Here is a 22,056-nt window from a genome sequence, read left to right as displayed (position 1 = left end):
TATATTTTTTGGTAACTAATTAACATACTCCGATTGGAATGTATCGAAATATTACTTTATCTTTTGGTAATTTATTAACATATTTTGATTGCGATGATTTTAACCTATGATGTTTATTAGCATGATTTTTATAATTTATTAAAATGAATAATCAATCAATAAAATGAAAATTTAATATTTTTAAATTTTTTATAATATATTACTACATGTAAGTTATAAAACAAACTAAAATAAAGCAAAAAAACAAGAAGGACAATTATGTCATTTTACATTACTGAAATCAAATTCATCTGACATGTCTGCGAACCAAACAGAATATGGAATTAGATTTCAATTCCATTTCCTGCCAACCAAACAGAATATAGAATTGAATTCCAATTCCTGACAGATTTCAATTCCTTCACAAATTTTAATTCTCTCATAAACATTCCAGCGGACCAAACGCCACTTAATAGATTTGGGGTGGAGTTTTATTGGAAGAGTTGGCGAATTTGATGAGATAATACGGTGAGAACTGAAAGAAAAATAGCGCGAATGAAATGTTGGACAAATTATTTTCTCAATAGGTGAAATGAATATGTTTGGAGAAATTATTTTTTCAAAATATGAAATGAATAGTTGATAGGGAAAGATAGGGAAAGATGCCCGGATCACTTAGGGTGCGTTTAGTTCACGGAATGTAAGATTACCAGTGAGAATAAAAGATTACCAGGGAATATGATTACTGTGAATGTTACATTACTGTGTTTGGTTGGTTTGGCAGGAATGTAAGATTACAGTGTTTGGTTGAAGGAATAAAAGATTATTGGAATGCATATTTTATCAAATTGTCTTTGTTCTATATTTTTTAACAAGTGAAATTCTAAATATTTAAATAAAAATTATTTATATAAAAATTTTATCTGTTGATAATATATTACTTGAGTATTTAAATATATCATGTATTATTTTTATTTTAATTAATATTAAATTTTATATAATTTATGTAAAAATATATTAAAATTTTACATCAACATTTAACTATATGTGTCGGTCTGTTTAATTCGTAGTATTCAAAAGACAGGCTTTATTTTTGGAAGTCTGTCAAAAGATGATATATTGCTACTGTTGAAGAAATTATCTTTCAAATGAAGTACTTTCAAATTCGTCAATCTTAGTTATGACACATTATTACCTAGTACAGTTGTTTAAATTTATTGTTTCACGTTACATCTAATTATAAGCCAGTATTAAACAAAAATATTTCATATTTGAAAATTTATGGATCAATTAAATTTTTATTTGAAAAAAATACAATTAATTAATCATTTTAATTGTTATTATATAACCTAAAGGCCCTGTTTGATTGGTTAAAAATATTATTTTACTTAAAAATTATTTAGAGCTAATAATTTACCTTTTCTTTCTCAAGTTGTGAATTATCCTTATTATATAACCTAAAATACTTACTTTGATTGGTATGATTGCTATTATAATAATAATAAAAACATATTTATAAACATAATTACTAAAAATAATTGTGCTCCAGTAATCTCTTTCTCAACAATAAACTAAGGACTAATCAGAACTAATTTATTATCTTTGACAACAATCAAATTAAATCACCAATATAATAAGTGACAAAACTTATTATTTCACAATGAATCATGTTAAAGAACTAAAAGGACCATTCAAAGAACTGAAATAGGCACTCCAAACAGTCATACTGGTAAGAGTTGCAAGTCTGGCATCTGTGATTTGACGAGAATCCAGGTTGAGTGATTTCAGAGACGAGAGTCCAGACAATTTTCTTAAACCACCATCTGTAACTCCAGTAAATAAAAGGTTTATGCTCTCCAGATTAACCAAACCTACAAGTAAACCAAAAGGAATAGGATGATCATATATAAGAATCAATTGTTTGAGAAGATATCAGTTTTATATGCTTATTCAATTATTAAAGATCCTCAGATTACTAAATGAACAATGCTGTTATGCGGACTCATATGAGAATATCAGATCCAGGTATATGTCTAACATAGGTGCCTTTAATTGTTTTAAAAAAATTTCCATGTAGAATCATCTGAGTTTTGAGAAGGCTTCCAAAGAAGGATAGCAAATCAGGGTAGCGATAACAGAGAATCAAATCAAGAAAATAATTATATGCAACAAAAGAGTTAAAGAAGCACTTTACCACCAAAACTAGAAACAAAAAGTAACAGCTACTGCAAAATATAGAGAATGTCATACTATGAGAAAGGAGGATATCTAACCAGAAAGATAGTGAAGGCCATTGCTTCCAACTTTAGTATCAGACAACTCCAAACATTTCAATCGTTGAAGACCTAAATAAATGAAAGCGGTTGTTTTTAGCCGTTGTCGTCTATTTTTTTATAAGATAGCCGAGAATTATTATGAGCTGAGGTAATAGGATGGTTTAATGAAGATGCCAATCCTCCCACAGCAGAAGAAAAATAACGTAGGTAGAAACATTTAAATTAAATTAATTATTTCTATTTCAAAATGAACAAATATATAAACAAAGAAAGATGGTAGCAGTTAGACCAACAACCTGATAAATGAACCAGCCCATCATCACCAATTCTACATGAATCCAAGTTCAAGCTCTCTAAATTTGTCAAACCTGGATCTTAGCAAAAAAAATCAAATTATGGATGGCAACCACCACTAAAATCCTGGAACAAATTTCACAAAGAAAACCATATCACGAGATCCTATTATATGTTTTGCAAAGAATAATCACTCATTATTTAGATAAATAATTTTTATTCTATTATATCCACTTCATTATCAGTCCTCCAAAATAAGGAACACACATATATGAAGGAAAGATATTATATAGATCAATATTCTACCAAACAACACAAGGGAAGAGGAAGAACACCTTTCAGATGTATCAAACTCGAATCACTGATGTCATTGAAACCCAAGTTTAATATCTTCAGATTACCTAGCTCTGTCAAAACAAAAAAATGCAATAAGCCAAACGTCATCTAAGAATTTTTACATATGCGTAATGGGGAAAGTATGGAACCAACTTACTAGAAAACCTCTCACATCCATCATCAAAGAAATTGCACCTGCTAAGATTCAAATATAACAGAGATGCAAGAACTGTGCAAAGTAAAAAGGCCAAGTCAATATCATGTTTAATGTAGAAGACAAAGTAATCAAAAGAAGACGCAAGTAGAGTTTCTAAGGTCAATCAATCATTTTGAATATTTTCTCAGAATGACATGATGTATGTTGAAAGAAGGAAGACCATCAGGAGATTACAAAAACTAGTTTCTAAATGAAAATGCACAAGTTTCTGTCATCAGCAGGAAAATATTAAAATTGGAAAAGAAAAGCACAAAGATGATTTAATTGAAACATCAACTTTTAATGCAAAAGCAAAATTGCAGTCAGCAGCTCCTGATGCAATCAGTTTAAGAGGAAAACGATTACAATATGCATGCCAAGAATATATACCAGAAAGAGAATCCAGGCATGAAGCAGTAACCGGGCAGCCCTCCAAGTTCAAAATAGAAAGCTTTTGCAGGCCTGAAACAGATTTGAAAGTATAAAGAATTTCAAGGAATAGAAGTTTAATAATCAGTAACAACCAATTCCATAATTCTTATAACTTGACAATAAGTAGAAAATGGTCGAGTGTTAACTATTAAATTGAACAGGCATATAATATACACAGGTTAATGACACCACCACCAAAATTATGGTGAAGAACATTGAAAGTATAAAATGTTAGCACAAATACAATTGTCATAGAACAAAATTTCAATGTATCACATATTACATAAAAATAAACAAGATTAAATATAAAATAAATCAATGATTCCCAAAGTAATAATAGGAAGTTTTTTTAAGAAAAAAAGGAAAGACGTTTATTCTGTATCATTCAACCTACATACTTATAAGGTTTAAAAATTTTGACTAAGGGGTCAAGGTTTGTTGGCACGATGTATATTCTTAGTTGAATGATAATTTCACCATAACATTCCACACTATGCAGTACAATAATAAAATCCTCTCGCAGGCACAATAATCCAACAACAACAAACTAGTAGTCTTAGATGAAAAATTCTTTTTCATACTAAGTCATGATAGCAACTTATTTATTTTTTATGGAAATGATAACAAGTGAGATAGAAAGTACTGGCAAGGTACCTTTTAAACAGGTGATGCCGAAATCTGTGACCTTACTACAGGATATCTGTAAGCTTTTCAAGTTTGTAAGCCCTAAAACATGACAAGAGAAATCTTATGCGTTAGCACAAAAAGGAAAAGCAAAAATAGAGGTGAAGGACAATCAAAAGAGAGAAAATACTTTCAAAAAGTGTATAATTCTTTGAGTGCCTATTGAAAGTTGAAATGCAATGATCTTATCAAATAAAGATGTGCCTTAATAAATATGTACAAGTCTGAACAGTTGGATCCTATTAAAAAGGTAACAGAGTTGGAATTGTTGGGAAACATATATAGCCAATTAGAGGTCAAGACTCAAGAGAACGGAAGAATTCTATTGCCAGAGATGGCATCAGTTTCATAAACGAAGAAGAAAAAGTTCACATCTATGAAAACATACCTGGTTTTTCAATGAAAGATGGATAACTCCTTAGATTTTGAATGGGTTTAACTGCTGGAACTCAAGTGAGCTCAAATCTGGGTGAATTGAAAAATAGTGCAACTCAATTAGTCCCACGAACCTATAAAAATTAGAAAAATAATGGGCAGATCAGTGTAGTAGTACAGAAAATACAGAAACATGAGTGAAAAACCCATAAAAATTGAACAATGAAACAAATTGAAATATCAACGCCAATAATCAAATAAAAATGTTGAAAATATCAACGCCAGAAGCAAATACCTAAAAGGGAGAGGGAGACTAATACGCTAGAAGAAAATCTGAACGCCAAATCAAAGAAGAAACATAATTTTTTTCCAGCCAGAATCAAGCGGGGAGAAGGGTATTTTAGACATGAGAACCGGGAATAAGCAAATACCTAAGAGAGACTGGGGATTGATATTCCCGGGAAAACGGGGAAAAAATACCACTGTTGGTATTTCTTCTTTACTTGCACTTGGGAATGAAGCTCATCCAAACATGGGTATCATTACCCGGAAAAAAATATACCTCCCAGGAAAGAAATATGACGTGAACCAAACGGAGCCTTAATGTCTTCCTTGAACTGTATGGCGTCTTACTTAAATTGTTTGTAGTGTGAATGTTCGGTAATCCGAGCGTCTTTCTTCATATGTTCATTCCACCTTGGTTTAGAAAATAATTTTTCTTACACCTCATATCAATCATATTTTTTATCATATTATCTAATAAAATTGTTAAGAAAAAACAGGAATTTGGATTATGAGAAAAGTAAATATATAAGCTAAGGAACTATAAATTTCTAAATTTTGGAGGCTGGTTTCATACATGACAGGACTAAAATCTAAATCTTATAAAATTAGCATGAATTAAAAGACATTAGTGATTAAGAGGATGATTGTTATCTTTAAAAGTTTTACGTTCGAGCATGCCGTTTTGTAAAATTGACATGAACCAAGGGATCTTAGTGATTAAGAGATGATTGTTATCTCTAGAGATATCGAGTTCGAGCACATCTTATTAAGAGTGTTTAAACGTTTATTGTTAAATGATTTAGAATATTTCTAATAAGCATATAATATAATCATCTTAAACTAGTTAAAAAAAATCCCGCAAGACTGCCTTTTGCCGTTTCCGGCAGTTACAGAATACGCTATGTTGTGAAATAAACAAGCTGAAAGCCCATGTTATTGTAACAAAATAACTGAGAACAAAAACTCAAAAGAAGTGCATAACTATAAACAATTCCCATCCTCAATCTCTTCTCTCAAAACCTCGGCGGCAGCCACCATCTTAAAGGAGAAGAAGAAGCATAGACAATGGGATGTCGAAGAGGATCCCGTAATCAAAGGACATGTATTAAACAAAACAGAGAAAATGTTTGGAAACGTCCAAAAACAGACTATAAACAACCCCAACTCCAATAAACCACCTTGGCAGCCTTTTGCCACTCAAAATCCTTCCTTTGATGAATATTACAAAGTAAATTATATTTTTTTGCATGCTTTTCTTATTTCATCTATATTTGAAACATGCAAACCTTGTATGTAAGTGCTTTTTTGGCAGGAACAAGTTGTTGTTTCTCCTGAATCGATTAATATATACACAACTGTAGAAATGTATAAACGACGATTTTCAAAATTACACCAATGCCTCAATCATAATTTACATGATCATTTAACACACGACTTACCTCTCAAATGTTTGGTTTTTCCTTTCTGCATGCGAGAAAAATTCGATTGCCAAGCAAGGTTATAAGGGTACCAAGCCAACGGTTTATAGGCTCCAAATCATACCCTTCAATAGCCTGCAGAAAAGAGTGAGCAACAGAAAAAAGACGGTTACTTACAAGTTATAACACCATTAGACTAAGATATTCTAAACACAAAGCAAACTCAGCCACGTGCTTCAGCTTGAAGAGATTTCATGAAGTCATTCTCTAACAGTGAACGAATGTCCTGAAAAAATTGGCTACTGCAAAAGATTAATAAAGATATAACTAAGAAAAGAAATTATTTTTACAAAACCAAAACTCCCAAAACTTTCAAAAGTAAAAAAAAACGTGAAATTGATTCTGAAAACAGCAGGTAATGGCTTTCTAAGCACTTTCATGAAAGCATCCCATTCATCAGGACTAATCATACCACTTTATTTAAAGACTAAATGCTTATCTTATCCTGTTTGTATTTGCTGTATTTATCTGATGAGTGCATTCTTATTTTATGTCGATCCATGTTTAGGGTCAATGTACTGTAGCTTCAAGTGGAGGACCCGTGTGATGGATTTGCAACACTTCAATGTTCTCTGCATTTTACTTGCATAACCAATTATGTGATATAATGGCCTAGTATGCTTTTAAATGGTTTCCATGTTCATCTTATGCGTATCTTATTATCATTTAGCCATTTTTTGATTCATGATTTGGTTAAATAACTTTCAGGTTTCCTGAGTTTTTTAAACTTGAAACTGGGAACATCAGTAGACAGGAGGCTGTGAGCATAGTTAATATTTCCAGCTATTCCTTTATGCAGTGTGCGCAGTGCCTGATTCAGAAACAACAAGAGAGTTGGAGCAGAGCATTACCCAACTTCTCTTTGACCGTGTATTATGTGGAGAGCCCTGCAGTGGGGATGGCACTCTTCGCAAGGCTCCTGATATCTGGCGTAAATGGTCTGTGTTCTCTTGCTCTTCCCTTCTATTCTTTCCATCCCTTCGTCTGTTAAAATCCATTTCATAAGATCTTATTTATGTGCATTTGTACAGGAATGGAGGCATGACCAATGGACTTCACTGATTACAGATTCAGATTGCCATGCGATGTATAAATTATAGAGGACCTTTTGATTTGAAAATAGTGGATGTTCTGCTATCTAATTTGTTGCATTATGGCAGGTCTATCTCTGTTGAAAGTTGGTGAAGAATGGTCTACTCAACCTGCTCTATGAATTGGTTGCTGAGGTAATTTCTGTTACCGAGAGACAACTACGAACTAATACCAATAATATGATACTTGCATGAATACGTTGCCTTTCAACGTTCCATTTTCTTCCTTTCATTTGATGTCCATGTTCTCCATTTCCACGATGTTTTCCATTTCCATCAGGTACGTGATAAGGGAGTCTGGTTAGAATCATACAAGGATGCTCGCAAGTTGCCAAGAAATGGGATGGTTCCTAGCATGTTCTCTTCTGGCAAAAACCGTACTGATCTAACTAACAAGAAGAGTCGGAATGGTGAAAATGTATATATAGAAGATGTAGTTCAGCTTGATGATCCCATTTCTTCTACCGATGATTCGGAGTAAAAAGTTTCTGATCTCCCACTAGAACGCTGCATGAGGATAGTGCCTCGTGATCAGAATACAGGAGCCATTTGCTGGTAAATCAAAACTATCCTGTCCGTTTTATAATTTTGAATTGTTTACAGTGTGGCATGTGGTTTATATTTCATTTCTAAGACGCTTCATCTATACCTATATTCATATGTTCTATTTGCTGCTGATTCGATTGTGAAACCTATTGATTTTAATTCCCTAGCCCTACTCTCAGTCTTTCGTTTTGCTTGCCTCATCGAGCATTTACAAATTGGTTTCATAATGCTTGTTGCAGCAATTCAGGACAAGTCTGGTAGTTCACAAAGGAAACTATCAACTAGAAATGAACTGCATGAAAATTTCTCAGACCAAGTTACTGAAGAAATACATGGATTACAAGTTGGTTCCGCGGATCTGATAGATGAAAATATCTTGGAAGCCGAAAATATCTCAGAAATAGCTTTTCAGGCTGATGAAAGGATCTCTGATGTTGATGAAAAGATGTCAGATGTGGCTTTAGAGGTGTATTTGATTGTAAACATAGGAGCGCCAATCATTGAGAGAAGGTTCATTGGCTCCTTGCTCATTAGGATATCATCAGAAGGGTTGCCTGTGATTCTCCCTTACATTACCAAACAAATACTATACGCTTCCCCAGAAGGTTTCGAGCACCTTTTGCAATATAAATCAATCAAACTTGCAGACTTCGTCGAGGCCGACCTTGGTCAAAAGGCAGTGAACCTGATGTTGGGCTGCTGCGTGATTGTTTTGAGAGAAGGTGAGTAACTTCTTTTGATCTTGCCATTCCTGCCAAAGCCATTAGTTTCTATGATTCCCCTACTAATCTTTTCTTATCAGCTAGCAAATCTTTGTCGGATGCATTGATAGTAGCCATTGGCTGCTGGAAGGGTAAGGCGAGCTTCAGTGTGATGGTTACAGCAATCGACTGTTAGGAACTGCTGGAAAGGCTTGTGGTACGCAGGGAGACTGAAAATAATGGAACGTTGGCACAAGTAAACCACAATGAGCCAGGTGATAAACAAGAGATGAGCGGTGAAAATAGAACCTCACTGGAGGAACACAATGTTGAAGCGAAGAAAATGCAGGATATCAGGAACACCAAACATTGAAGGCCGGACCTATTGTCACCATATGTATAATGTTATCTAACTTGTGCAATTTTGGCAAGCCATTTGCCTATTTCAACTCTATGATGTTATTAGTGGGGATTCTTGATGTTATATGAAAACAAATGATGAGAACTAAATTGAAGCTAAAATTCAAGATAAATGGATAAATATGTAACTACATTGAAGCAATCAGCAACTCAACTGTAAAATTTTGGTTTCATATAAATCCCCAACCCAAAACATGCAAGTAATCAGCTTCCCTTGCAAGCAGAACTATATATCAATGTAAATCCCCATCCCTTACAAACATATATTCCTGTAACTATGATCTTCCCTGCTGGTGATGCAGGATTGCCGTTCCCCTGATTCTCACCGGCAACTAGTCTCTTATTGATCTTGGTAAGCACAATGAAGAACGCGGTTTCAACCTTTTTTTTTTTTGCTGCAAGAGCTGAGCGGAGGTCTACAAGGAAAATAATCCCTTCCTTTTGAGCAAATTCTGTGGCATCCTCTGATTGAACTTCCCGCCGCTTTTCAAGGTCACTTTTGCTCCATATAAAAAAGAATAGCAATGTTCTTGTCAGCTTGGCCATGCAACTCTTCCAGCCAGATTTGGATGTGAACAAAGGTCTGACGTTTCGTAATATCATAAACCAGCATTGCTCCAAGAGCAACCCTGTAGTATATACACTTAAGTTGTAACAGTTCTTTATCTGTTCAATATAACATAAGAAAAGAAGCAATCACTAACTGTTATTGGCATACATCACTTCATTCTTTAGGTGAGATTATTAGCATGTAGGCTCATTACTGTACTGTTTGTACTGTGTTTCCACAGTATTAGTTTTAACTGTTTTCTGATTATTTTTTTATTTGCTTCTTATGCAACACTTGATCACATTTAACTTTCGAGTTCAGCACAAATTAAACGACTTTAGTAGTTAATAGAAGGAAGACACAAGCAATTGATACTATTCGAAAGAAAGGATGGATGACTGATTTCAAATGGATTCCACGAGATACACACTGGCCAGCCGATACTCTAGCGAAACTCTTCTCGGACTTTTACGATGACAATTTTACATGATCCCCCAGACGAAGTGCTGCCGCATCTTGATAGGGACAAATATGGGTCCCAGCCTTTGTACGTCTAATTTTCATTAGGCTTTCTTCAATATGATTCAAAAAAGAATAAAAGAAAACGTAAACTATAAAGTCCATTAGGATTAAAGGAGGCCCAACCCAAGAAATCTTAGAAGCATGAAGCGACATCGTTTAAATACCACGGAAAGGCCTAATACTCTTGCAAATTGCAAGCATAAATAACTGTGGGAGAAGGGTCTCCTTTGATCTTCCCTCATCGGACGGCTATGAAAGCATGATCTAATCGAAGTTATCCAGTGGAGAACGTACTATTAGACTTGGGAGACTCTTTCTAGAAGAATCAACGAACACAGAGAGAGAGAGAGAGAGAGATTCAAAAAATGGATGAAGAGGAGCATGAGGTATATGGAGGTGAAATCCCCGACGTTGGAGAGATGGAGGGCGAATTGGACCCTCAAATCGCCGACATCGACATTTCCGCCGCCGATGAAAACGCTGTCAAGGTAATTATTTTGAAAACAAATTTTTAACCCCAACCGAAGACTCCTTTTTTGTTACTATAGTTGTTTGATTGTTGCAGGAATTGGATGAAATGAAGAAACGATTGAAGGAGATGGAAGATGAAGCGGCGGCTCTCCGTGAAATGCAGGCCAAGGTCGAGAAGGAAATGGGTGCTGTTCAAGGTTTTTAGCATTTTTTCCTTTTTCGTTTTTTTATTTGGCGACATTTATATGATCTGAATTTTAGTCTAAAATTATGATGTTAGGGCTTAAGTTTTTGGTTCTCTGGTTTTTTATTATTTAATTTGATAAACCTATCAACTCTGAAACTTCAAAGTTAATTTGTAAATGGATTTCGAATATTTTTTCATTTTTAAAAAAAAGTGATTCTATTGTATTAGTAGTTTATAGATTTTACTGGAGAATTCTTACAGGGAGTTATATCCTGGATGTTTGTTAATTCTATTTATATTTTCACGGTGCTGATCTGTGTTTTATATTTTTTAACCACATTTTTAGTCTCAACATAAGCATTTGTTCTAAAATAAAGATCACTCTTGATCACAGATCCTGCTAGTGCATCAGCTAATCAGGCGAACAAAGAGGAAACAGATTCACGTTCTGTTTTTGTTGGCAATGTGAGATAAATAATGTCTTTCTTTGTTTACTTCAAGACTCATAGCATGTTGTCCTTGTAGATATAACATCTATGTGGTTAACCTTCTTGCATTACTAACTGCTTGGATGTTTCTCAAGAAGAGAAAAGAGGGTGGGTTTTCTGATTTATGGATCGTTTTAGCATGTGGGTTAACATTTTAACATCTATTAATATCTGGTGACTTTGGGTTCGATGTGGGTACCTCTCCACATAGAATTATGGTTTGACCTTAACACCTTACTATGATTGCAGGGTTGTTAATTTTCTTCGATTTGCCTTTGTGTTACTGCTGGAATAATTACAATGTTTTCAACTTTCAAGGGTTGGCCAAAAGCTATTTTGCCTTTACATAGTATTGTACTTAAAGATGGTAGAAATGATTATCTGTATGCTAAATTTCAAAAAAAAAAAAAAAAAACCAAGAGGGGGAAAAGTGAGAAAATGAGGGGGGGGGAAATTCCTCAAATATTTAATGGCGAAAAAGAAGAAAAACTAAAGTGATGGAAGAACATGAAGAAGGTCCAAAAAGAAAACATTTGGAATGGGTAAAAAGTAGAGATTAAAGAAAAAGAAAATGAAAAAAGAAAGAGGAAGATTTGAAAGAAAAATTCATATGAAAAAAAGGGAAAAAAGAGAAAAAAAATCTATATGATGGAAATTTTGATTAGTTTAATATGATGCATGTGGAAAATTTATATTTGAAAAATCAGGGAGATAAAAGCATTATGATACCAGTCCCTGAAAAGTGTAACTGGGCTTGTTTGGAGTGGATGGATGGAGGTAGCATGTTACTTAACATGCTTCAACTTCTTGCAAGAGATTTCGTTTGCTTCTTTTGTAGAGCTAAGCCAAGTCAACATATGCTCTCTAAGATGCAAAAACATCGTTGCTGGTGGTTATTGGAGTATGAACCTCAGAAATTTGTGGTCATTTGGCTGATGCGGTGAGAGGCATTTGTTTGCTTCTTTGTAGCCTTAAGCTCTTGTAGTCTGTTGTTTGTGGAAATAACATTGTTCTTATTTCTCTCATTTTTAGTTGTTTCTGTCAAATTTGTCCTGCTTTTGAGAAAATGCACCCTGCTAAAACACTTCTTTTAAGAACTGGATGGATGAATTATCTTCCTGGATATCCTTTAAGAATTTGCTCTTGAATTTTTTTCTTCAGCTGGGGGATCATATCACTAGAACTTGTATTCTATGGTTAGAGAAAATTCTCTCCCGGAAATTTATTTTTTTGATAAATATGTCTGGTTTCCATCAATCTGTGGGTTCTCTCCATAGTATTTTGGTTATATCCTCATTACCATGTTTCCTTAAACGTCTCTTATTTGGAGTTACCCATTTTATTTTGAAGTACACAACAGTCTTGATGTTTTTACTGCTTCAACTTTAGTGAATATTGATACGAAATTGTATGTTGTGGATAAATACAGGGTTAGATGCTAGAAAATTAGCATATGTAGTAGGTACTGCATATTATGTATAGAATTATAGTCAACATGACAAGATAGGAAATATTTGAGTTGCTGTTGCTCTCTTGATATTTCACGGGAAATTTTTTGAGCAGCAATTGGAAATTGCCGAATTTGGTTACATTGTGGTGTTTATTAGACCTCTCAAATTAGAATTTTGTTGAAACATAAAATCATGTTTGATTTAACATTTCAAGGAGTTTTAGTAATAGGAGTTGAATGGTGGCACTGCTGAGAAAGATAATTTTGAGTGCCAGAAGATTGATCGACTTTGATAATTGAATGACATTGCCTAGACCTTGAAGCAAACATGTGAACAGCCTGTTTATTTGGTGTTTGCTAACAGAAAAAAGTTGTGTCTCTAAACCTTATCCCCCCACCCCTAATGGAACCTATCATGTTTTCTTTCTCTGCAGCCCCAGAAGGTTTAAGGTGAAAGTATCATGATAACCAAACAAATAATGGAGCTTTTCTTTGGTACTGCTGCCCGACTATCGTTTCTCTTTGAGAACCTTCAGTTGAATTTTATTCTGCAGGTTGATTATGCATGCACACCTGAAGAAGTGCAGCAACATTTCCAATCTTGTGGCACTGTAAATAGAGTTACAATTCTGGCAGACAAGTATGGTCAACCAAAAGGATTTGCTTATGTAGAGTTCCTGGAAGCAGAAGCTGTTCAAGAGGCTCTTGTGCTGAACGAATCTGAATTACATGGCCGCCAGTTGAAGGTATTATGTTTTCTTTAATAGTAAGAAGCTTGGTCTTCTGTTTCTTCAAAATGGAGCCAGGGCCCAGGTGGTCCTTTTAATAAGGGCTTTGTGGTTTCTTTAGCTACTAATGATGCCTTTCTAAAAACATATTTTTGGGTATTCCTTGTGATATTCAGGTTTTGCCAAAAAGGACTAATGTTCCAGGGATGAAGCAGTACCGTCCAAGGCGATTCAATCCTTATATGGGCTACCGGTCCAGGAGGCCCTATGTACCGCCTTATTTTTATTCTCCTTATGGATATGGGTGTGCTTCTTCTCGTGCATAGATTCTCTTCCTCCTGTTCACAAATTAAATCTTATTTTCTTTTTCTTCTTACTTCAAGAACCCATGGCAGGAAGATTCCTCGATTCAGGAGGCCAATGCGGTATATGCCCTACTACTAGAACACCGAGCTGGTGATGACATGCTTACTGTGTCTGGGTGATTTGATTGAGGAAGTATAAATCTTATTCCAGGCATTCTGCGCAGAGTATATGCAATTTGAACCATGTGCTATGTATGTGCTGTATGACATGTCCAAAGTATGGGAATTAGTTATAGTTTAATAATTTGGACAATATGAATTATGAATGGTGCTGTGCAATTTTCTCATCTTAGTTATGTTTCAAATTACTTGAAATCGTTGTCAATACTGTGATGTGGTTGAATTAATAGCCGATTGTTATTTATAGGGTTGAGCAGTAATTTGACATCACTCACTTTGGGTGCTTCGGTTCTATTTTCCATTTCATTGTTGCCTATTTGTTTAAGCTTTAAACCAAGGGAAGTTTAAGCAGGTTTCGTGCACCACCAACTCTTCCGTCTCGGTAAATTTAATATTTCATTTTTAGTATGGACATTTGGATATCGTCTTCTTCTTTTGTCTATGTATATAATTAAATTATCAGAGAGAAATGAACCATCTGTGTTGACTTAGTATCAAACTATCAAAATAAAGTTCATATTAAGTTAGAAAATAAATAAAAATCATTTATAAAACAAAAATAAACATCTTTGGACAATATTTTCCCTTATATCAAAATGAAAATAGGAACAGAAGAATTGAGGAATAAAATAAAGGTAAACTATTATGATGAATTTTTGTTTTATAAATGTTCAATTTTAGTTATTGAATTTTGAAAGTTAACATTTTGGCCATTTATATTATTGATTTATAAAATTTTAATCACGGGAACGTTAAATGTCACTAGTTTGGTGACGGATGATTTTTTCATTTAACAATTGGTCTTGGATTTTATAACTAGATCTATCAGTGGCTCTTTAAGGGAAGTATGATTTTATATTAGGGGAATAAACTTCTAAAATTTTAGAGGAGATAAATTTATAAAATTTTAAGGACGAAAACATATTATTAATAAAAGTATAAATAAAATATTTAAAATATATGATAATTTAAAATTTATCGGGATGAATATTCCACTTGCTCTCTCTTGGTCCAACCCAACACATCGACTCCCTCAACTCATGGCATATTAGTGTTGCTGAAAATTAGAACTCAACCAAAATAAGATCATGATCTCCCATGCTGGGAAATGGAGGGCATGGAGAAAAGGTAATAATTAATAAAAAGAAAAAGGTCACGTTTTAGTCAATTTAAGAAGAAATTGAGAGGAAAACTGAAGAGAAATTAATTCAAAACTCATGTTATGGTTGCTTCCCAAAACAGAGAAGATGAAATTGTTGAAAAAAGAATCGGTAAATAGCTACATAAGGGCTCCTCCTTCGGTGTGCATTTCGGTGCACAATTTTAAAGTTCAACGATCATCAACGTCGACTACTAATGATGATTAGTGATGGTGATGATTGATTATGAGAATTTTTTTATCAGATTAGAATCAAATTGATATTTTACCAAAAAATTAGAGACTCAATTGATATTTATATAAAATTTAAAGATTAAATTATAATTTATTTAAAATTTAGACGTAAAATTAGAGTTAACTCCTTTAATTAATGTATTACATCATGAAAATTCAATGATCAAAAGTAAGTATTTATGGAATAGAAGTAGCCATTTTGATAATTTACCCATAATATATATATATATATATATTGGATGAAAAATATTATAATAAAAGAAAAATACCTATCGGATATGAGGCTGAAACTTCACCTAGCAAATTCGTTCTGGCGCAGTCTGAGTTAATCTGAACTTTCCCAAGCTAACGTGCGCAGATAAGCCCTACTCGCTCGAAGGCATTGAATTCATCGCCATCTCCCCCTTCTCACCAAGAACAAACGAACATAAAAGGCAATAGAAGAACCCCAACAATGTCTTCCCTTTCAATTCAAATCCATCCAAAACCCTAACACAAACCAGGAACGAACAATGTCAATCGTGTTTCAAAACCTCTTATCCCCTCCGCCTCCTCGTTTAAACACTTATCTCAAAAACCCTTATTCATTCCCTCCAATCACCTCCCGCCATCTAAGCTTCCCCATCTCGGATTCCGGTGTTTTACAATCCCAGATCCGAAACTTTCTCAATTTCAACTCCCGCCGTCCATCTTTCAATTCCTTTCCCAAAGCCTACGATCCAGATTCTTCAATTGCCACCTCACCAGAACAAAACCCCAATTTTAATGCTATCGATTTAGATTCTTGTCTGTCTGCCGCTGAACTTTTCTGCATTTGTTCTTCGGCCGTTGTTTCCGTTGTTTATGCCGTTTCGGACTGGAAAGGTGTCGTTTTGGGTGGGATTTGGAGAAGTATCATCGTATGGAGAGTTTTAGGATTGGTTGGTGGGATTGCCATTGGGGCGTGGATTAGGAGGCGTCAGTGGCGGAGGATTTGTGTAGAAACGGCCAACGCTGGTGGAAAAGGACTGAATTTGGTCGGTAGGGTTGAGAAGTTGGAGGAGGATTTAAAAAGTTCCGTTACGATTATCCGTGTTTTGTCTAGGCAACTTGAGAAGTTGGGAGTTCGATTTCGGGTAACAAGGAAAGCTTTGAAACAACCTATTGAAGAGGTAACAATGTTGTAATTCTTGTTGCTTGGTGTTTTTAGTTAGAGAACTAGAGTTGAGTAATTCTTGCTGCTTAAGTTTTTAATTGGAGAGTAAATGGAGTCGAAGAAATAGCGAATAATAATTAAAAAATTATGCATTTTGAGTTGAATAATTTCTCTGTCTTCGTTAGGCAATGAAGGAACTTCTGAATCAGTCAACTAGGGAGTGTGTTTCTTAGCAGTTAGTCTACGGTTGTAAGAGTTTATAAAAAGGTTTAGTCAGAATGAAAGAAAGGAAAACAAAAAAAGTAAAATATGTACGAATTTTGTCTAAAAAGAAAGAAAGGATACGGTGACACATGTTTACAAGAATTGGGCCAACGACGGCAGTGACACGAGTGTATAGGTGTTGTATTCAATCACTCAATTTAATGCATGTTTAAATGACTATATTTAAACACTTGAAAAATCATGTGAGATTTGAGAATCTCATCACCGAAGTTACTGATTTTGAGCTTTCAGAGACATGTTCTAAACTTGATCAGATCCGTGCCAATACAACAGTTAAAGGAAGTTTTGGATACTCGAATTCTTTGCCAGTTGTTGCCTTTTGAAATACTTGTAACCTAAGTATCCAAAACTTCTTTAATTGTCCTCTGATCAAGTTAAGGACTTATCATTGACTACTCAAAATTAGCAATTTTGGCCATATGATTCTCAAATTTCACATTGTTTATACATTGATATTTTTTTCAAGTGTTTAAATATAGTCTTTTAAATATGCACTCATTGGATGATTGAAGATAAGGCTTATACAGGCGTGTCACCGTCCGACCTAACTCGTGTAACATGTGCCATCCGCATTCCTTCTTTTTGGACAAAATTTATACTTTTTTTTAACATTTTTGGGTTCCTTTTTCCTTCCTTTCATTTTGGCATAATCTTGGAAAGTTTTGATCGACTTCTTGTGACGTAAATAAAAATACTTGTCAAAAGCACATATGACACTGCGTATCTTTGCTCAAAAGGTGTTATTTAAGTAATTATTAATTTTTTATATATTTAGGAAAATAGCAACTGATCCAAAAAGCTTACATTTCAAGTTACCATCGAAGATGTCTAATTGGTGAATGAGAGATTGTTCTCCCTAGGGGGCTTGAGCAGCTGTGTCTGCAGGGTGTGTGTATATTCATTGTCAATTGGCAAAGAAAATTCTAAACAGATATTACCTTGTTATCACCCTAGACTATAAAAAAAATCATTTACTTGCTTCCCAGTAAGATGCTGTTTAGTATTTAATAGCCTGCTTACTATCTCATGAATTTAGGTGTGTAATTGGACTCCTCATTTTCTCAATAGTACCCATAACTGACACCTTTTTCATGCACATCTGTTGCCTATTTGGCCTAGCATCTAACACTTTGACTTGATATAGATGAATAAACGAATGGGAAGGCAAGCTTTTGATAACAAATTGTATTTTGTGATTTGTTCTTATGTTTATAACTTCCTCGTGTCTAAAGACTGCAGCCTTGGCTCAAAAGAATTCTGAGGCTACTAGAGCATTAGCAGCTCAAGAAGATATCCTGGAAAAGGAGCTTAAGGAAATTCAGAAAGTTTTGCTGGCAATGCAGGTAATATTTTACCATTGTTTGATTATTATTATTATTTTTTTTTAAATTTTCTGAACTTGTTGGTAATATGCTCGGTTGGTATAGGAGTTCCATAATGGCACTTCTAGTAAGTTAAATTTGGTTATAATATTAGTTGCATAAGGGTTTTAAAAGAGCAGCTATGTCAAGCTTTTTTCTGTCTATTATTGTGGTTTTGAATGCTTAAAAGTTTATATGGCTTGGATTTAGCTAGCCTTGAGCCTTATTAAAACCGATAAAAAGTAAATGAGCCGTGATACAAAGACAAGATAACTAAATTGCATACTAGTTGATCCTTAGTCATTGTACCAATGGAGAACTTGTCTTCATCGGAACTAACAATCAGTAAGAACAATACAGCTTGTGGCTGTTGGATTCTCAACATGTGAATTAATTGTTAATTCAACACATGGTTTGTCATTGGATTCTCAACATGTGATTGGTGATGTATTCTATAGGAGCAACAGCAAAAACAACTTGAGTTAATCCTTGCAATTGCAAAGTCAGGCAAGTTGTTCGAAGACAAGTGGGGACCTAGTCAAGGGAAAGATACAGTTGAAGCGTGTAAATCAACCGAGACAAAACAAATGGAAGTCCATCAGAGTCAACCTTTAGGTACAGCCAGGGGATCTAGCAATGACAAATCGTAAGAATTCAAAGCGGCCGATGTAATTGGTGTAAGTTCAACAGTGTAATGTCAGTTTGTCTGATCCTTCGGCATACAAGACTCTGTCTGATCCTTCGGCATACAAGACTCCTGGACTGCCATAGAATTCACCTTAGCTGCTTGGGCATAAACATTTTTTTGTTTTCTCAAGAACTTATTGCCAGTTGACGGTTTGACCCTTGCAGCCCTGCTGCAATTGAAGATGGATGAAGAGCTAGAAATGTTTGGTGACATAATAAAATGGTGCACTTTGCTTAGCTTGTATCTGTAATTCTTCTTTTGCATTATATCCCTGATAATCATACAGAAACCTTTTTTTTTGGGTTATTGTTGTATTTTCTCTAATGTTATAATAAGATATTCAAAAATAGTTTTGTTTTGGTACACCTTGCTGGCGTCCCTTTCAATAACAATGGATTATAATGAAAATTACAAGGCAACTATGTTCTTTAGCTCAACAACAATGAAGACAAAGGCTTTGGCTTAATGATGAAGCATTGGAAAAAAGAGCTTTAAAGACGAATCATGGTACTTTTCTTCGAATCCTCAAATTTGACATTTTGACATGATTTTTTTTAATAAACATAAGCATCGACATAAAGTCAAAAAGATTAAAGGGCAAACCTCCTTTCTGTCGCAATCTGATCAATTTCTTTGATATTCCATGGAAATCACCATATACACTAATTTGGGCCATATTTACAAATTCCACTCCTAATTGTATAATCATTGTAGGGACGGTACTGAAGCATGGAAACGCTATGAGATATATACCTCAATAACTAGGGAAATACATTCTGCTACTGATTACAAGTTCTTTTATTACAAAAACTCCTAGGAAAACTTGTTTATACATTACATTAGAAACACACTGTTTGTACATAGCAAAGTGCTCACCGCAGTCAAAGTTGACCGTCCGTGTGGAGCTATCTGATATCTCATCACCGTAATCAATACCGACATCTCCAGCAACAAAATCCCAGGCCAAGTAACCAGAGGAACCTGAATAATTTGAACAATCATCCCAGCCCTTCATCCCAAAATAGTCCACAACGAGAGGTCCGACCACCTTCAGCTGTGAGAATTTCTTGACAAAATTTTCATCTAGCTTTACATTCCAACATCCCCGCACGTCTAATAATTCAAGGTCAGGGCAGCTTTCAAGTATTTTGAGCACACCTTCTGTACTAATAAGCAAGTATGCCACCTCAAGTTGCTTGAGCTTCGGCATTGTAGTAGCAATGGCAAGGGCTTCATCATCTTGAGACAGTTTATCTACTACCTCTAATGGGTGCATTGTTCTCCTCAACCCCATTAGTAACTTACAGTGCTTGCCTATTGCTTCAAGGGCCAGGGATCCAATATTCCTGCAGTAACTAACATCCAAGAAAGTCACCGAGGACAGCCTCCCAGCAACCTGTTCCACTACTGAATCACTTATTTCACTTCTTGACAGCCGTAAAGTCTGAAGAGATTTGGCACTAGAAGCAGTGGGAAGCAAGAGTAAATAACAAAAGCTATATACTAATTAACAACATCCAAGGAAGTCATAAACCATTCATTTATCATAGGATACACTTCAGATTCTTTACCATGATGTTTGGTTATTGTTCCTTACTCCATTAGTAAATATTCAGAATACATAACTTCAACAAATTCAAAGGAAATGAAAATCACAAGAAACTTCATCTATTAATTTTCAGTTTAATATTAGTTTTAGCACCTATAAAGAGATAGCAGATAGCAGATGTAGGGATATAAGGAGAAAATGCAATTGAGAGCCATAGATAGCGACATGTTATGTCCTTACTTATCTGAAATGAACAAAAAGCTCTGGTCATTAGGGAGACCGGTAACACAGAGCTTGCGGAGTGAACCCGAGCTCCAAGTTATCAGCATTTGAAGCATGCGGTCAAGGATCTCCGGCCGACATTGTTGGCTCCATTTTTCGATGTCAATGTCCTGCCAGCAATAAGGTCCACCAACTGCTCTCCGCCATGATTTGCACACCCTTGGGATCACAGTAAGTATCTCCTGGAGTGGAAGATTCTTGAAAATCAACCCAAGCGCATCTGGAAGCAATTCATCCCAGCACCTGAACTCACCATCCTCTTCCATCTGTAAACAAGAACTGAAAATCATAATTCATAACATGTTAAAAAAAAATAGACAGACAAGCTATATAATCTTGTAGTCGGAAGAAAATAAAGATGCGTGTAGTTCATTAGAAGCCAATGAAAGGCCTAAATTATTAGCACAAAAGCAGATGCCAAATAGAAAAAACTGGAACAACAACAATAAATAATCTGGTTTTCTAGTAAAAGAGGCAAGCTTTAAGCAAAAAGATAATTGAAAATGAAGAATATATATTTTACCTTAGCATCACAACTAGAAACCCAAATCCGAACACCTTTTGAAATCTTCTATTCCAAGCACATTGATCAAATAGCTAGGAGAAAATAATCATACCCAGATCAAGAAAGAGCTAAAAGAATCCAATTATGCAACAAAAAAGAAAAAAAAATAACTAAAGAAGAAAAACTTTTACCCAACAAGCCAAAAAGGTCACTAATAGCTAGAAAAAATAGATAAGAGAAAAGCAAGTGGCATCATTTTATCGTTATTAACATCACTAAAGAAGTCAATGCAATAACACTGTTCCACACAAAAAAAAAACTTCTCTTTGAATAATAAAGCAAAACTGACAAGAGAACATGAACATATATGTACTAGTTCTACACTTTATAGTTAGCAAGAAAGAAAGAGAGAACATTTTTACCAGAAGTTCTGTTTATTTTTCGCTGGATCTGCAAAGAACGCGGTTTATCCGCCAGAAAGAAAGCTTAAAAAGAGAGGAAAACTGAAAGAACAGTGAAGAAAGAGAGATTAGAGCTATGAGTGACAGCAGATAACTACAGAAAGAACAGGGAAAATTGATAAACGTGAATGAGAAGTGTTGAGTAAATTATTGAATGAGAAACTGTCGGGAAACAATGGGAATTATATAATATCTATGTCTCCAATTCATTTTTCGAAGATATTTTAATTTTATATCTATTAAATTTTAAGATTAATTATATATTTGATCATTCACTTATTTTAATGTTTATGTTTTAATTATCTAATTGTATTTTGTTTTGTACTAATAAAATATTTAATTTAAGTAATAATAATAATAAACCAAAATATAATAGAAATCTAAAATAACATATCAATTATGGATAATCATTTTATTCAGACT

The 22,056-nt window shown here is 34.4% G+C and overlaps 4 protein-coding genes and 2 pseudogenes across 4 annotated transcripts; 3 read left to right on the top strand and 3 right to left on the bottom strand.

Moving 5' to 3' along the window:
- Positions 1–1,644: 1,644 nt before the first annotated feature.
- On the bottom strand, positions 1,645–5,895 carry LOC120141870 (F-box/LRR-repeat protein 14-like). Its single transcript, XM_039156635.1, has 8 exons — positions 5,847–5,895; positions 4,168–4,239; positions 3,472–3,618; positions 3,043–3,114; positions 2,885–2,956; positions 2,552–2,623; positions 2,253–2,324; positions 1,645–1,850 (listed from the first exon to the last, which is right to left on the bottom strand). The coding sequence occupies exons 1-8, from the start codon at positions 5,893–5,895 to the stop codon at positions 1,645–1,647; spliced, it is 762 nt and encodes a 253-aa protein (XP_039012566.1).
- A 27-nt stretch (positions 5,896–5,922) lies between these two features.
- Positions 5,923–9,046, top strand: LOC120141869 (annotated as a pseudogene).
- A 251-nt stretch (positions 9,047–9,297) lies between these two features.
- On the bottom strand, positions 9,298–10,407 carry LOC120141868 (annotated as a pseudogene).
- Positions 10,408–10,422: 15 nt separating this feature from the next.
- On the top strand, positions 10,423–14,109 carry LOC120141841 (polyadenylate-binding protein 2-like). Its single transcript, XM_039156614.1, has 6 exons — positions 10,423–10,653; positions 10,731–10,833; positions 11,218–11,288; positions 13,316–13,507; positions 13,666–13,793; positions 13,885–14,109. Exons 1-6 carry the CDS (start codon positions 10,531–10,533, stop codon positions 13,931–13,933), a joined length of 666 nt encoding a protein of 221 aa, XP_039012545.1. The 5' UTR covers positions 10,423–10,530; the 3' UTR covers positions 13,934–14,109.
- A 1,571-nt stretch (positions 14,110–15,680) lies between these two features.
- On the top strand, positions 15,681–18,880 carry LOC120141892. The gene is made up of 3 exons (XM_039156654.1): positions 15,681–16,518; positions 18,020–18,130; positions 18,607–18,880. Exons 1-3 carry the CDS (start codon positions 15,880–15,882, stop codon positions 18,796–18,798), a joined length of 942 nt encoding a protein of 313 aa, XP_039012585.1. The 5' UTR covers positions 15,681–15,879; the 3' UTR covers positions 18,799–18,880.
- Positions 18,846–21,793, bottom strand: LOC120141867 (F-box protein FBW2-like). The gene is made up of 5 exons (XM_039156634.1): positions 21,595–21,793; positions 21,191–21,264; positions 20,626–20,933; positions 19,688–20,296; positions 18,846–19,005 (listed from the first exon to the last, which is right to left on the bottom strand). Exons 3-5 carry the CDS (start codon positions 20,931–20,933, stop codon positions 18,846–18,848), a joined length of 1,077 nt encoding a protein of 358 aa, XP_039012565.1. The 5' UTR covers positions 21,191–21,264; positions 21,595–21,793.
- Between the last annotated feature and the right edge of the window lie 263 nt (positions 21,794–22,056).

Source organism: Hibiscus syriacus, unplaced genomic scaffold (assembly GCF_006381635.1).
Source record: "Hibiscus syriacus cultivar Baekdansim isolate YM2019G1 unplaced genomic scaffold, ASM638163v2 tig00110814_pilon, whole genome shotgun sequence".
Taxonomy (NCBI): domain Eukaryota; kingdom Viridiplantae; phylum Streptophyta; class Magnoliopsida; order Malvales; family Malvaceae; genus Hibiscus; species Hibiscus syriacus.
Note: the sequence above shows the minus strand (reverse complement) of the source record. Positions and strands in the feature narration are given on the sequence as shown.

What these genes read in the sequence shown, in the direction of transcription:
- LOC120141841 (XM_039156614.1), top strand. Translation starts at nt 10,531, where the DNA reads ATGGATGAAGAGGAGCATGAGGTATATGGAGGTGAAATCCCCGACGTT. An exon ending in GGAAATGGGTGCTGTTCAAG is followed by an intron (nt 10,834 to 11,217) that starts GTTTTTAGCATT and finishes TCTTGATCACAG; the next exon opens with ATCCTGCTAGTGCATCAGCT. An exon ending in GTTCTGTTTTTGTTGGCAAT is followed by an intron (nt 11,289 to 13,315) that starts GTGAGATAAATA and finishes TTTATTCTGCAG; the next exon opens with GTTGATTATGCATGCACACC.
- LOC120141867 (XM_039156634.1), bottom strand. Translation starts at nt 20,933, where the DNA reads ATGGAAGAGGATGGTGAGTTCAGGTGCTGGGATGAATTGCTTCCAGAT. An exon ending in TTTTTGTTCATTTCAGATAA is followed by an intron (nt 20,297 to 20,625) that starts GTAAGGACATAA and finishes CACTGCTTCTAG; the next exon opens with TGCCAAATCTCTTCAGACTT. An exon ending in CACTTTGCTATGTACAAACA is followed by an intron (nt 19,006 to 19,687) that starts GTGTGTTTCTAA and finishes CTTCAATTGCAG; the next exon opens with CAGGGCTGCAAGGGTCAAAC.
- LOC120141892 (XM_039156654.1), top strand. Translation starts at nt 15,880, where the DNA reads ATGTCAATCGTGTTTCAAAACCTCTTATCCCCTCCGCCTCCTCGTTTA. An exon ending in TGAAACAACCTATTGAAGAG is followed by an intron (nt 16,519 to 18,019) that starts GTAACAATGTTG and finishes TCGTGTCTAAAG; the next exon opens with ACTGCAGCCTTGGCTCAAAA. An exon ending in AAGTTTTGCTGGCAATGCAG is followed by an intron (nt 18,131 to 18,606) that starts GTAATATTTTAC and finishes TGTATTCTATAG; the next exon opens with GAGCAACAGCAAAAACAACT.
- LOC120141870 (XM_039156635.1), bottom strand. Translation starts at nt 5,895, where the DNA reads ATGGTGGCTGCCGCCGAGGTTTTGAGAGAAGAGATTGAGGATGGGAAT. An exon ending in CGGCATCACCTGTTTAAAAG is followed by an intron (nt 3,619 to 4,167) that starts GTACCTTGCCAG and finishes TCAAGTTATAAG; the next exon opens with AATTATGGAATTGGTTGTTA. An exon ending in GAGTTTGATACATCTGAAAG is followed by an intron (nt 2,624 to 2,884) that starts GTGTTCTTCCTC and finishes GCTAAGATCCAG; the next exon opens with GTTTGACAAATTTAGAGAGC.